Raw genomic sequence first — 13105 nt, forward strand, 5'->3', positions numbered from 1 at the left:
CGCGATAAATATCAAAACCTGTCAGATATGTGCGAGAATCAGAAAATTCGCTCTCGCCAGCGTTATTTCTCGCTTGTGCATGGTTTTCCTTTGCGAAAACGAAATCGCTCGCTCTAAATTCGCGTCTGCGTAGTCGCACCCTTAAGCGAATTAGACGCCAATACGCGCGCGCACACCCAGGGAATTATTTTTTTGCGCAGTTTTTTACTTTTTTGGGTTCAGGTCTGAAACGTGGAGATTTGCAAAATACCCGGATGGTCAAATTTAACCCTATTTCATTTCCGTTGTCATCTATAACAGCCGGGAAAGTAAAAACGCCAAAAAGGCCGTATTTTCTTCTTTTGTTCATCCGTCACCGCAGACGCTCGTAGAGAAAAAACTACAGGGTCTAGAAAGCTCAAATTTTAAACAAGCCTTTCTCGTTATCGGTGAGGTGCTGGCCAAACTTCCGGGTCGACGGGTCAAAGTTTACAGTGGTTTCCCAAAGAACTATTTCGGTTTCACGGCTTAATTTTATGCTTATAAAGATAAAATTGCATGTAACCAAATGAATTTTATTCAAAATGTTACTCGGAATTACAATAGCTGAAATTTATGCCAATTAAAACTTTATGGCGATTTTCCTAAACGGCGTATTGACACGTTCAGTTGCTGAGTGCCGACCAAATTGTACATCTTCATCTTATGTCTTGACGCAATGATAGAATTATTAAATAAAACCACCTGAGATGTAAAAAGGAATTACACCAAGTGGAGGTTTGTGACAGTTTGGATGACTGACCGGATTTTTCTTTGGTGAGGACGGGTTTGGCGCTTGAAAGCGGCATCCATAAGATTTTTACCCGTGTTAATGTTCTAGATCTCGCCTCCAAGCGCCAAGCTTGTCTTTGCCAAAGAGAAGTTTTGGTCGTCGTCTGGATTGTCAGATTTTTGCGTGACATGATTTTTTTGCATCTCAGGCGGTTTTGTTTGGATATGTTAACTACTTTCTTCCCAATTTCTCGCCATTTGCCATTACTCTTTCATAAACGGAAACATAAAAATGTCTGTCATTGATATCTTAAGAAAATAGATTCCGTGTTGGACTTTTCTCTATAATTTGACGTTTAGAATCACGTATCTACGCCAATGCGAGATCAACAGAAATCTCCTAACCGGAGGTGATATTCACTTCTCTTTTTCTAGTGATTTTCATTGTCTTCTTCGGTATCATCTGGGTTATTGTCCTTTATTTTATCTGTTACGTCGGTCGTCATTGGCATTGATGTATCGATAGATTAGTGTTTTTTTTTTTTTTTTTTAAATTCGGTTTCGGCTTTTCGTTGTAGCAGTCGAAAAGGTCATAAATTTTTCTATCGCACCCGACCATTTGTCCCACTTTTACTATATTTTTTACTTGTGTGCGCTTTTAGATCATTTTTTAACTCTCTTATTATCGCTCTTTAGTTTAATATGATAAAAAAAACCATCTAAACAAAGTCAGTGACGAAAGAATTTTTCTGTTTCTACAAAATATTTACTGCTAAAATCGTCCAAAGGCCAATAATTTTTAAAACAAGGAAATTTCCAGAATTTTAATAATAAATATAGAAGGAATACGGTAATTCCACATTATTCGCAGGAGTTACGTTACGCGGATAATAAGACTAGGTATATTATACAAAAACAGCTGGTAAAAATATAGCCATAACTGATCAACGAACGACGTACAGTACCTTTAGCGAGATAAAAAAAAAAAAAAAAAATCACTTAGGTTCAAAGATTATAAATTCACCGACGTACAGATCGCTGCTGGATATTTGAGTGTAAATCGTGTGTTTATTTCAAATATCGAATAGCAATTCTCTTCAATCAACAGAATGCAACCGAACTTTAAAAAAAAACCTTTGTCGGACAGTCTGATAAATACGGTGCAAGTGCACCCCTGCGCGGTGCAAAATAAAAACCACAGAGCTTTAATTGACGCATTCACGTTGAACAATTATCAAAGAAGCCAACTAAGTAAATTATTTACTTAGTTGTACTGTACAGTCAAACCTGTTTTTATGCGGGGGATAGGGACCGCATTAAAAAAAACGCATTAAAAAAAATCTCACGAAACTTCACGAATGGCTGTAAATAATAGTTTTCGCAACACAATTAAAAAAATAATTTTTTTATGCGGTCAACAGGGACCGCATAAAAAAAGTCTCACATAGAAAATAACTCAAAACCGTACGAAATAGAATTTATTGACAACAGATGTCAGCACTTGACTGCCTCGTCTGGTCTATCGTCTGTTTTACATATTTTTGTTTAGGTGGTGTTTTGTTGACTTAAAAAGTAAATTATTTCATTTTTCGCATATTCATGCAATAATATTACTATAATAAGTGCATTTATGCTATAATAAGTTTATTTAGCTATAATAAGTCGACGTGAGACATGACGAATCGCACGAGACTAGTCGCCAACTATACCGCACAAATTAAAAATTCGCATTAAAAAAATCGCACAAATAAAAATCGCACATAAAAAGAGCGCATAAAAACAGGTTTGACTGTACTTTGTAACGAATAAATACGTGATCTAAAAATGCCTGCCCTGCACATTGCGTTCGGGTCCGTTTCGAAATGCACTTTTGCCACTAGAATTAATCGCTAGTTTTTATTTGCTCGTAACTAAACACGGATGTAGATTATTCCTATCCGAGTGGAATGCAGAAGCACTCGTCGACCTTAGCAACAAAAATTTTAAACTTTTTATTCCGATTTTGCTACCGTAGATTAAATATTACCTAAACTGAATATCTCTAACCGAGGTTTTTCGTACGACCGCGTTAAGTGGAAGTCGCATGTCGGTGGAAACTCATCTTCATCGAAATGCGCGGTCTACGTTATGCGTTCGATTTCTATCCTCTTTATTGGGGAGTTGGAAAATCCAGTTCCGCTTCCGGAACCGGAACGGTTCATGGAAACTGCTTAGTCTGTCGAACTAGACCTTCGGTCGCCGAAGTGAGCGCTCCGCCCCTCTGGGTAGGTAAATCTAGGGGCAAAAAAGGAGCAGGGGGTCGGTAGTGGCAATGGAGGCAGGGTCCCGACCGAACGGTGACCGTTGGCCGGGTTGGGATCACCTACGACCTTTTCGTTTCCTCCGTGAACGGGTAAAAAACAATGCGTTTAATGGTTCCGGAAGTCGACGACAACGTACGAGAAGGATGCGGAATGAAAGGTGCGGCAAAACGCTTTTCTAAGAATATTTCCAAGCCTTTCCCACGCACACAGAAAAGCGGGTTGAGTGGGAAGTTTATGGAACCGAGGGGGCGGTGGCTGGAAAATGTTTGGGAATCGCTGGATAAGACTGTTTCTTCGGAACAGTAGAACTATTAATAGATGGGTTGTCTGCTACCTTTTTGGTGGATCTGCTCCAAGTTTTTCTCGCCGATTGTCCGGGATTCCGAGGAAAACATAGAATTCGGACACACCACTCTTCTCCGATTCGATCCCCTCAACACTTCGTGATAAACAACGGTAGGTTAAATTAACCGTTGAAATTGGACGTCCGATATGGAGATGGCCTCCGTCGTCTGCATCGTCGAAACGTAATATGCCTCTTATCTAGTTGTCCTTGGAAGTCAATCCCTTGTTCCGTCGTGCCTTTCAAATATAGAAAAATTCTGTTAACCTCGATTACGTGGCATTCAGCCGGTTTTTCGAGAGTTCTACCAGCCAACTGCGGTAGCGTTCCTCGCGTTAACGATATCGACTCTCGGCTCGTCTGTAGAGAAATTTACCATTGGATACCTGTTCCAACTTGGTCGTTACTGACGATGGCAGTTGTCGTCCGTCTATAATTGTTCTTATGTAAACGTTCCAACGGCCTATTAATGTAAAGACTAAGACTGACCTTTACAAAACCGTCTTCATTCCAGTGGATTTCTAATTCCGAAAAACACGAACTTGGCTTGCAGGTTATCTCGAACTGATTCTCGAGATTTTCAACCAACTGATACAATTCTACTCGATTGTCATCAGCGATTGATCCGCGTGTGCATACAGAACTAAGATTAGTTTACTTGTGTCCTAAATCCCATCTTGATTAAATACTTTCCGAATCGTGGAGAAAACTTTTCGGACGAAATACTCTGCCAGATCCATGGTTATATTTATCAGATTGTCGCATAAAGATGATTATTTTCCACTTACTACAGAGAGACGCGGTAAATAGGTCGGTCTGATCATCGCATTTTCATTGGCTGCAACACTTGACTGAGTACTGTCAGGCTGAGTCAAAAAGCAAGTTGCACTCGTACCAAAAATACAAGTATGAAACATACGGGTCAAAAATTGTTATTTGTGTGAACGGACAATCCAAACGCTACTTTTGGACGTAATTGCCAAGTTTATTTAAACATTTATTGTAGTGTGGCACGAGTTTTTCTATTCCTTCTTGGAAGTATTCTCGTCCAACATACGATAACCATTATCGCGTACACGGCCGGATGGCCGAGCGGTAAAGGTGGCAGCCTACCGCTCTGGGGGACCCGGGATCGAATCCGAACGGGTCGAATAATCCCCAGGAATTTTTCGGGGGGTGGTCCGTTCGGATATGTCGGGCCCCGTCCCTCACCACCCGGTCGCCCCATTGTGGGCCTGGCCGAACCCATAATGGGCCTACTAAAAGAGGCCCTCTTAGTGCCCACAGGGCGGAAAGAGTTAAAAAAAAAAAAAAAAAAAAAAAAAAAACCATTATCGCGTTGCGTTTGTGACGTCTTCGTCGGACTCGTATCGTTAATTCGAAAGGATTATTTAGTGGGGCCGAACATACGAGAATCGCAAGGTGCAAGGTGTAGCTGAAGGCAGGATGTTCCCATACAGTCAATTTGAATTTTTCCAGTAGGGCTTGGCGATGCCTGCCAAATGAGGTGTGGTATTGTCGTGCAAAAGCTTTCTCGCCGTGCACTTCCAATGACTGGCATTGAATTTCAGTGGAGTTACATCTTTTTGCTCGTATGAATCGAGTCTCTGCTCAAACTTCCACTTTGGATGCGACATCTTTCACGACTGAAAACTGATTAACCTCTGCAGTCCACAAATCTACGCCTTGTAGCCGGAAGTATTACTAATCTTGCCAACAGATTTCGTCTAAATATTTATCAAGAAAAAGTTCTTGCCAATTGCAACCTACTTTTTGACTCACCCTCGTAATAGTAGCCGTTCTTACCACAGGACTAACGGTTTGATGAAAGTCAACACCTTTCCATTGTGAAAATTTCCTCGATCACCAACATGGCTTCGAATCTATATGCCGATCCGTAGGGATTTGTCTCCACTTTATAAACCCATTCCGTGGTAATGCTGTTCTCGGAAAAAATTTTCTAAAACCCGTTACGCGTCTATAAAACGCTACTATTATCTGTTACCGTATCTTCTATTCTTTATAAATTTTAAGTAGTAAGCGACCCAGAGGGTGACGGGTGGTCTAGTAACAGCCAAAGATGGTGGAAAGGAACTTAGGGAAGTAGAAATCTTTTCTGCAAGTACTGTTGCAAAAACATCGATTACCGTTAGAAAAGATCGTCGTCTGTCTCAAACCCGCGTGAAATAACCTCATTTTACTGAAAACGAAGAGTTTAATATTTTCCGCGGAATTTCGGCACTTACCGGCAAAATTAATCCGCAGATTTTATGTCCGGTGTCGGACCGAAATGCAAAAGACTGCTGCAAATTGCCAACTGTCGAAGTCGTATCTGGCAGCCCGAGGGCGGAATGATACTAGTACCGACGGTTGTCGCCATAGCGACGTTTGGCAGGTGAAATTTTTCGACGGGACGACGACCGTCGTAGATGTAGGTGATAACGTCACGATCGACGAGAGATGTTTTTTGTTTACCTACTTCGAAGCACGGAGTCGTCTATACTCCAGTCCCGCTAAGTTTGCACGTGCACTGGTAATCGGAGCGGATATTCGTCCGTAAATGACGTCCTCACTGGGAGGGAGGGGGTTGAGCTTTGGTGGACGTCAGTTTATTTTATTAAATTTCATCCACTTCGTTCATTTTATTATATTTATTTCACAATTTGACGTGTTTCGTTTCCACTTGTGGTATCTATCGTTCGTAAACCGATAAATATTTTGAGGAGATCGAGTTTTGGTTATGGAACCTCCGACAAACTGGACGGGGAGAGGGGAAGAGTGAAAATTTTAAGAAAAGCGGACGTAATTTATGGACGGTTCCTTAGCGGAAAATTTCAATTATTGATAAATTAACACTTGCGCAGTTTACTCAATAACAATAAATGATGAAAAACGCCCGTACATTCTGTCCGTTATCAAAATTCGGAGACTCCCTAATAAAGCTAAAAATAGAGATAGAACCGCGTTTGTCATTTTTCGGCACACGAACTCTCTCAGGCGACCCTTTCTTGCGCGTTCTCTTGGCAAAAATATTAAATAAATAATTTCTGTAAAATTTCTTAATTTATTTATCAAATCACATTCTGCAGTCTTTCAGCGCTATTGTTCTTTCACGAATAGGATTCCAAACTCGAATTCAAAATCATTTTCGGGAAAGAAAAACGATCGCCGCACAAATACTCAGTAGGCGTGTATTTGTTTACAAATGTCTGTTAAGTATTTCCGACTATCGTGTAACCAAGAAAATTAGATGTACTGTACAATGCATAAATTTCTATAATAAATCATTCGACTTTTATTTCATTTTTTTAAAATTACAAAATAACCAAATACAGAGAAACTACTACTTATCTACACTATACAAAGTAGGAATGATGGCAGTAGAGTATTTTATCCGCCATTGAGTGATGGCCAAAATTAACTCACGAACAGAACGCTCCGGGTGCAGACAGTGGAATTGTAGTTTAGTGACTACGATAGATGTGCGAATTGCGATAGATGTGACTCTTCTCCCGATTCGATCTCCTCGAAACTCGGTGATACACGACATTAGGCTAAAATTTCCAATTTTTCAATACGGTTTTCATTTTAACCTTTATCCTCCTTTTCGGTCAGTGAAAAATGGCCGGACATCTCTGCTTGTAACTAATACAAAATAAATTAAGAAGTGTAATGAAATATAATGTTTTAAAATATGTTTAAATTGGTTTCGAATATTTTAAATTTAAATTTATAGTCTTTCCTAGAAACCGGTGGAACATTTTCCTTTACTTCCAGTTCAAATCACGATTAGAACTGGAAATTTTCTGCGACGAAAGTTTAATTAATTAAAGCAGTTGCTCAACCACTAAACGACTTTCTGCAAGTGCGTAGAAGTCGAGGACGACGTCGTGACGAAGTCGCAATTTTGAAATTCGATGTACTACAGTACGTGCTGAGATATTCGAGGGCAAAGTTTGCCACGTAAAGTCTATGGACCGATCGCTGTCAATTTACATCGATTTCTACGGTGTTTTTATTTTAGATTTACATCAGATTTAAACCCTTTTTTGCACAGTTTTAGTTTTCGGATATTTTTAACCACACTTAGAAACTCAAGAAACTAAAAATTCACCAAAACACGGTTTCGGGAAGTGGACAAATTCGCGATTTTCGGCGATTGCCGCTTACCCTTACAGTCCGTGCTCCGCAAAAAAAAAAAAAGCGCCAAAATAGATCGTCCTCATCGAAGGTATTTCGGCTTACAGATTCAAAATATATACCCCGTTGCAAAGTTTTTGTTTTTGTTTTTTTTTTAACTCTTTCCGCTCTTTGGGCACTAAGTGGGCCTCTTTTAGTAGGCCCATTATGGGTTCGGCCAGACCTACAATGGGGCGACCGAGTGGTGAGGGACGGGGCCCGACATATCCGAACAGACCACCCCTCGAAAAATTCCTAGGGATTTCTCGAGTCGTTCGAATTCGATCCCGGGTCCCCCCAGAGCGGTAGGCTGCCACCTTGACCGCTCGGCCATCCGGCCACCAAAGTTTTTGTTTTGGTCTATTATGTCAATTTCTATAATAAGAAGTAAGGATTGTTACAGAGTCGACTTACCGACGCCCGAAACAGAGGAAAAGCGTAGGCGGTTTCGTTTTGTTAGAAAATAGCCGGGAAGAAACTGGAATGGAGTGTTAATAGAGGAGACATTGTACGCAACTGTATCCGAATATCTCGTATTCGGCACCATCCCCGCGACAACTTTTTGGATTTGCGATTTGCGCAAGGGGTTCGACGTTGTTACCAACCGTCTGCTGCGATTGGTTTAAACGGTTTTCATAATTTTTTTGGATATTTACGTCTCCCGTGATTTTCTACGAACTGCGGAAACCTCCGTAGATAACGGTCGGTCGGACAAATATAATCTTTGACCAAAAATACAAAGTTTACTTATTTTCGATACGAAGGTCGTCGCCTTATTTTTCTAAATGGATAAAACCGCCGGAGTAAATATCGCCAGTCATTTCTATCGGGGCGTCCGACCCGACGCCAGAGCCTATTCTTCTCCGCCGGTAAATCGCCCTTTGCCACTCTCACGAAATATTTAGAAATGTTATTTGGTTCGCAATTTTTCTCGACTATATTCCCCACTTGGTCGAATTTCGCCCGACTTTACTAGCTTTATCCAAACTTTTTTGAAGACCGTCGTTTGTTATTCCTAAATAATTAAATACGTTTGTTCCCATCTTTATCTAAAATTAAACGTCTTCTATATTTTTCTGCGGGTTGAGTCTCGACGCTAGCTTCGTCTTTCTGGCGTTTGGCGGTTCGAGGTTATGTCGAAAATGGCGAATCGTTGCCACTTTCGGGACGAGTCGATCGTATACTGTTCGTTTCTTCTTTCTTGTCGTATTTATTTCGAATAATTTCATAAAATTGTTATTTCCGTATTTGTACTTGGCCAAACGACGCGAAATGATTAACGCGTAATTACCGGCTCATTTTAAAGTTTAGTTTTTAATTACAGGTTTTGCCACTCACGTATCCGGCGCTGTCTTCGCTTCTCCGATAAGGTGATGCAATCCCGGCGTGTTTCCGAGTCAGATGATGCCCTGGATAACTGGGATGTTAGAGACAGACCTTCGCTTCTCAGTTTAGGCGAAAGAAAAGTTTATCACACTTTTGGTAATGCCATGGATTCCTATCGGCTACCGGAAAAACAACCCATGAAGGATCGAAACGAAGAAAGTGTTCAGTTGAGAAAGGAAATAGGGCTTCTGAACAGCGTGGCCATGATCGTTGGAATTATTATAGGATCCGGTATTTTCGTTTCACCACGAGGTGTTTTGCAAGAATCTGGATCAATAGGACTTGCCATAATAGTCTGGACGTTGTGTGGCGTTCTCTCCATGCTTGGAGCTTTATGCTATGCCGAACTCGGTACTTCCATTCCGAAATCGGGTGGTGACTATGCCTATATTTACGAGGCATTCGGCCCTCTGCCCGCGTTTCTGTTTCTGTGGGTGGCCATTCTGATCATCATGCCGACGGCCAATGCCATCGCGGCCCTGACTTTTGCCAACTACATACTGGAACCTTTCTTCAGTGACTGTTTGCCTCCGGCCAGTGCCGTCAGACTCTTCGCGGCCCTCGTCATATGTAAGTATTGAACCAAATTTTTTTTTTCGGTCTGTCTGTTTTGTTGGATGTCTCCGGGCATTCAGAGTCACGACAACTCTGAGCGCCTTCCAATCCACTCCTCCCTTTCGTGGATGGTGGGCGGTATTGCTTTCGGTTTTTGGTGCTGTTTCGGCTGTCTTGAATGCTCCCGTATTCTGGTGTGCATCCCGTGCCCATTTGCGCTTTGCTTGTGTGGCTGCTTGATGGAATTTCGGACTCGGAGAGAAGAGTAAAATGACAGAAAGACTGTACTAGGTGCCGTCGAAAAGAATCTGGATTTGGTATATAAAGAATTTAATATTTAACTGACTTAAATCCAACTGCTGTATCTTGTGATGTAGTACCCCCTGCATTTGTATGCTGCTTCTGTCTGGCCTCAGGAGTCGCAGTTTAAAAAATTCCGAAGTGTATGTTTGGATTTGGGTCTTGTTGATTGTATTGAAATGCTGCTGCTTGAGCTTCATTTTTATTTCAAAGAACAAGAATGACCTCGCCACTTTCTTATTCGTCACAATCTGACAAATAAGAGGGTAGGTGAGGGTTTTTTTTTTTTTTTGTAAAAAACACAGTTCTGCATACGCAGTCTTCAAAGACTGCATGTGCGGTTGTCCTGATGCAGCTGGGTTTGGTTGCATTACAGTTCTGGTCTTTTGCAACAAACTTTGTGCAATTGCCTCAAAATTAATTTACTGTCTGACTGGGAGAAATGAATTTCTGGTACATTATCTTCTTAGAATAACAATGATCAACATGCTCTTTGTTGCACTTTCAACTTGCCTTGCCTTCTTGCAACATTAGATTATGGTTTTATTCCGGGCTTATTTGACAGGTTTCCTGAAGCATTTCAGTGGTTTCAGTGGCAGAATTTCTATGTTTAATGCATGTAGCAAGCATTCTAGTTTGCAAAACTTCACTTGGCAGACTGATGCTCAAATATAGAACATAACAAGAAATGGAATGAATACAAATTTAAATAATGTTTCAATCATGTACATAAATACAAAGGATCTTTGGTGGCAAAAAGATTACTTTGCACTATAGCTGAATAGCAGAAACTCTTCCTCAGGCAAGTAAATCTTAAGTTAGGATATAAGAATTTGCACCCCACAAGTAATTTGATGTGAAAAATAGACATTGGACAGATTTGACATCTAATTTTCTATCAGAAAATCTAGCTTAGCCCTTGTTAGGACTGACAATCTTCCTATTTTATTGGTTGGTGATCAAAAACTTGTATCTTCAATAATGAGTCCAAACCACATTTTTGCATTAATGTGTTGTAAAGTCAATTTCTATATGAAGCCAAAACCTTTTAAGTGGTGTGTACCTTTTAGCATTGTCTGCTTGATGACATTGTCAAAAACTCTCAACCTTGTACTGAAAATTTTGCTCCTTTAAAACAACATTTTTTTTAGCTCTCCGGTAAAATTTTAGGAAATGCAAATACGAGGTTTTGATCATCAATCAACGATATGTTGCTGTCCAGGATAAATTAATCTTCTAATAATTCTTAGCCCCAATGAGGGTTAAAGCTAAGCTAGATTTTCTGGTAGAATGTAGATGTTGAGTCTGTCCAATGTCTACCTTTTGCATCAAATTACCTCCTGGGGTGGAAATTATTACTTCCTAAGTCAGGTTATGATGCGACACCAAGAATGAAATATTTTTAGCACAAGGTACTAATTAATGGACATTTTGACATCCAAAAATTTATTTACAATGACAGTCTCAGTTTTTTCTGAAAAATTAATTAAAAAATTTGAGCAATGAGTTACGTAACTTTCCTGGCTGCTATGAGATTTCATTAAAGGTATAACTTTTATATTAATAATTATAATTGAAATTGTGTGTGGTGCCATCTGCTAAGAGATTTTCTTATAGAAAAATCTTTTTATATTATTAATTATTATGAAATGGCAGAAAGGACTTAATTTTGAGGGCAGGGATGAGTTTTATAAAAGATTGTAAATGCTAATGAGTAAAATTAAGTCTTACTTCTCTTGAGATATATGATATGTGATTCCCCCTCAACCTTTAATCACTAAAATTTAATAGCATTAATGCCCCCTTATATACAAGTTACTGTGCCAAATTTTGTTTCTTAACCTTTACCCCATCCTGAGATATTAAATGAAATAATGCCAATGCACACATGTGCACATACGTATGTAATTTGAGTAACAGTTTTTTCGGCTTTTTTGGGTTTCGAAGTGTCAAAATATCACAATTTCTAGATCCTAGAGGGTCAAATGTGACGCAATATGTTCCCGGGTTACATTCCTGGCAGTTACGTTAAAATTGCCAGAGAAGTAACAAGAAAGTAAAAATTTGAGATGATTGCAATACTTTTCTGTGTTATGTTATAACTGCTGGGAAAGTAAAATGCACAAAGTTTTTGTAAGAAGATAAATTTTTTTAGATTTTTTGACTGCCTTTTTCAGTATTATCATAATTTTTTTAAAACATGATCATTTTTAATATAGTTTGATGATTTAATGTTTATAAAATGATGGTGAAATGTCTATTTAACTATTTAATTGAGACAGTTCAGGAAAAATTTTAAATGCAGCTTATTAATTTTCAAATTTTGTGTGTGGGTAACAAGTGAATATTTCATTTTAATTCAAGCTTACACAATATTTTATTCATTGAATAGTATCAAAGAGTGTTAAAATGAAAATGAATTTTCTTTTTCGATTCTTTTTAAAGCTCTCTTTTGGTTTCAGTTTTTCATAAAAATTGAAACTGTAGTTCTGTAAGAACTACAGTTTCAATTTTAAATTTAATTTTATTGCAAATTTAGTTTGCAATAAAAATAAGTCTGTCTAGACTTATTTTTATTGCAAGCACATAATCAATGTAAGTAGGCAACAAAGTGATTGGACTGATCAGAAATAGCATTTCCATTTCACTTTTAAAACACCAAATCCCTGCATTTTGGCAGATTTTCCTGATTAATGTCTATAGGCTTAACTGAGATGCTATTCCATTTTTTTGTGGATGTTGTCATAATATGTTTTCTACCATAAATTCCCTGTACTGCTTTAATTTTCTCCAACCTTGTTTGTGCGATTGGACATATTCTGCACCCTTATTATCAATGAGTGCCTGATCTTTCATGTGATTGAGTGATTTTGTATGTTGTATTTCTTTTGCAAGTTTTTTTATATGTTGAAGTTGTAGCCGAGTAATAAATAACAGAATCCTGAGAATCGCTCGGCTTTGATAAAAAATTAAAAAAGGTTTATTAATTACAGTTAACACCGATAGTTTCCAAAGAAACAATTGTACACACTAAGAAAATACAAAGACACTTGGGACTACCCGTAACAATATCACCAATTGGTCCCCACGTACCGACAAAACAAAGGACTTATTCTAATTTATGTCTAGCTTAACTATAGTTTAACTAAATTTACAAAGTAAAGGACCCTAGAGCAAGATAAGGTTGATAAGAATTATACAGGATTTGTCAGAATGAAAAAGTTCAAAGGGGTGACTGGCAATAATAATAAAAAAAATCTCGGATCTGTTCCTTAATAATTGTCTTTGT

The 13105-nt window shown here is 38.9% G+C and overlaps 1 protein-coding gene across 3 annotated transcripts in view; it reads left to right on the forward strand.

The window, feature by feature from the left end:
- Positions 1–3490: 3490 nt before the first annotated feature.
- Positions 3491–13105, forward strand: part of LOC136990498 (Y+L amino acid transporter 2-like) — an 86710-nt gene continuing 77095 nt past the window's right edge. The window contains exons 1-2 of one of the 3 annotated variants that reach the window (XM_067288891.1): positions 3491–3509; positions 8900–9531. In XM_067288891.1, coding sequence (XP_067144992.1) covers positions 8949–9531 — 583 coding nt within the window. In that variant the 5' untranslated portion in view covers positions 3491–3509; positions 8900–8948. Of the gene's footprint in view, positions 3510–8464; positions 9532–13105 lie in introns of those variants that run through there. The other 2 variants (XM_067288890.1, XM_067288892.1) reach the window with 2 other exon arrangements.

Source organism: Centruroides vittatus, unplaced genomic scaffold (assembly GCF_030686945.1).
Source record: "Centruroides vittatus isolate TY-2023 unplaced genomic scaffold, ASM3068694v2 scaffold_944, whole genome shotgun sequence".
Classification (NCBI taxonomy): domain Eukaryota; kingdom Metazoa; phylum Arthropoda; class Arachnida; order Scorpiones; family Buthidae; genus Centruroides; species Centruroides vittatus.